General features: G+C 67.1%; 1 protein-coding gene across 2 annotated transcripts in view; it reads right to left on the reverse strand.

Annotated features, from left to right (window-relative positions):
* The window catches only part of LOC138172819 (hippocampus abundant transcript 1 protein-like), a 19,464-nt gene extending 17,699 nt beyond the window's left edge, over positions 1-1,765 (reverse strand). Inside the window, exon 1 of one of the 2 annotated variants that reach the window (XM_069102771.1) lies at positions 1,558-1,765. In XM_069102771.1, the coding sequence (XP_068958872.1) occupies positions 1,558-1,641 (84 nt within the window). In that variant the 5' untranslated portion in view covers positions 1,642-1,765. The remainder of the gene's footprint in view (positions 1-1,557) is intronic. The other variant, XM_069102724.1, reaches the window with a different exon arrangement.
* Between the last annotated feature and the right edge of the window lie 420 nt (positions 1,766-2,185).

The raw sequence follows: 2,185 nt of genomic DNA on the forward strand, positions 1-2,185 counted from the left end.
TGAGAAATTATTGAGGTAGAAGAAGGCCAGATCCTGGCCTGCATTAAAGAGGGCACCGCCCGGGATCTAGGGGTGCTGAGGGATGGCAGTGGAGGCTGGGGCTGCAGACGACTGGGTGGGTAACTGCCTGACATTGAAACTGAGGCTTTGGGGAATTATATTTTGCCCTTTTCGGTATCCCCAGTGCTTGCCTAGAAAACAGGAGGTGTTTAATAAATGCTGGTTGACTAACTAGAGATAAATGATGGAAGCCTATGTAAGAACTGATGGAGAGCATTGGAAGAGTGGGGTTGGGCCAAGACTAAGAGGAACAGGGCCTATGGGACAGATGAACCTGAGGCCTGGTACGTTAGTTGAAAGAATGGGGAACCATGGAGGGGTAGGAGATGAAAGAGGGCATTAGAGGAATAGGTGGAGAGCTATAGAGACAGCTGGGGAGAGTCCAAAGGCCTAGCAGGGCTGAGAAGGCACACCAGAAGCTGGGCTTGGTTTGGTCTGGGTCATACCAGGGGCCTAGCAGGGCTCCTCCTGGGAAAGGGGACCCCCTGGGAGGGGGCTGGCAAGGGACTGGGCTAGGAAGTGGAACTCTAGGAGCTGGTGAGAGCATGCTAGGGGTTGGACCTGGACTGCGAAGTGGCCACCCCAGGGGGGCTGGGCCTGGGCTAAGAAGCAGATATACTAGGAGGTGGTCAGGGCACCCAGGGGCTTGACAGGACCTGGTGGCACCCCAGGGTCCTGGCAGGCAGGACCTGGACTGGGTCTGGGGGTATCCCAGAGGCCTGGCAGGGGGGCCTGGCTGGGTGTGGGGGTACTCTGGAGGCCTGGCAGGGAGGGAGCCCAGGGATCTGGCTGAGCCAGGGAGTACCCCAGGGGCCTGCTGGGTGTGGGGGCACCCCAGGGGCCTGGCAGTGAGGGAGCCCAGGGGCCTGGGTGGGTCTGGGGACACCCTGGAGCCTGGCTGGGTCTGGGGGCAGCCCAGGGGCCTGATGGGTCTGGGGGTACCTGGGGCCTGGCAGGGAGGGGGCCTAGAGGCCTGGCTGGGTCTGGGGACACCCAGGGGTCTGGCAGGAAGGGAGCCCAGGGGCCTGGCTGGGTCTGGGGGCACCCCAGGGGCCTGGCAGGGAATGAGCTCAGGGGACTAACTGAGGCTGGTGGCACCTGGGACCTGGCTGGGTCTGGGGGCATCCGGGGTCTGGCAGGGAGGGGGCCCAGGGGCCTGGGGACACCTGGGGGGTCTGGCAGGGAAGGGGCCCAGGGGCCTGGGGGCACCTGGGGGGTCTGGCAGGGAGGGGGCCCAGGAGCCTGGCTGAGCCTGGGGGCACCTGTGGGTCTGCTGGGCTGGGGGCCCCGGGGCCTGCTTGCGCCTGGGGGCACCTGGGGGTCTGGCAGGGAGGGGGCCCAGGGGCCTGGCTGGGTCTGGGGGAACCCGGGGGTCTGGCAGGGAGGGGGCCTAGGGGCCTGGCTGGGTCTGGGGGCACCCGGGGCCTGGCAGGCCTGGGCTGGGAGGAGGGCACCCCGAGAGTTGGCAAGGGACAGAAGGGCCGGCCGGGCACTCACGGCGCCTCCGTCCTTGGTGATGATCTTCTTGGCCAGCAGCACGCTGCGGTTGAGCCGCTTCTTCTTCTTCTTCTCCCCGGTCATGGTGCCGCCTCCTGGGCCCGGCGCCCCCGGCTCGGGCTCGGCCCCTTCATCCTGCAGCCCCGGGGCGCGGGGCGGCGCTCTCCCCGCTCCCAGCCCGGCCCGGGCCCCGCCCGCACGCACGCTCCCCGCCCAGAGGCCGCGGGACCTGTCAGCGGCGGCGAGAGGCGGCGGAGGCGGCAGAGGCGGAGGCAGCGGCGGGGGAGCTCCCGGGGCGGGCGGGCGGGCGGCTTCTCCGCCTCCTTAGCGACCCACTTCCGCCTGCCGCGGCTGCGTGCGCATCCACACCGCCCCCGCTCCGCCTACAACTCCCAGCAGCCTGCGCGCCCGCCTTGATCCCGCCCTCAATCATTCCAATACCCGGCGTGCTCTGCTCCGCCGCGGGAGGCGGGGCCCTGAGTTTGGCGGTGGTTGGATGGGGTGAGGTGTGAGGGAGACTACGGAAAAGACTACAATTCCCATCATGCCATGCGCGACAAATATTTATGGAGGGGTGGGGGAGAAGATGGAAGTCCTTGTCTGGCGGGGTCCCCAGGTGGCTTCAGTT

This window comes from Petaurus breviceps, unplaced genomic scaffold (genome assembly GCF_028583685.1).
Source record: "Petaurus breviceps papuanus isolate PSGF00001 unplaced genomic scaffold, PetGlider_PUasm1.0 103, whole genome shotgun sequence".
NCBI lineage: Eukaryota > Metazoa > Chordata > Mammalia > Diprotodontia > Petauridae > Petaurus > Petaurus breviceps.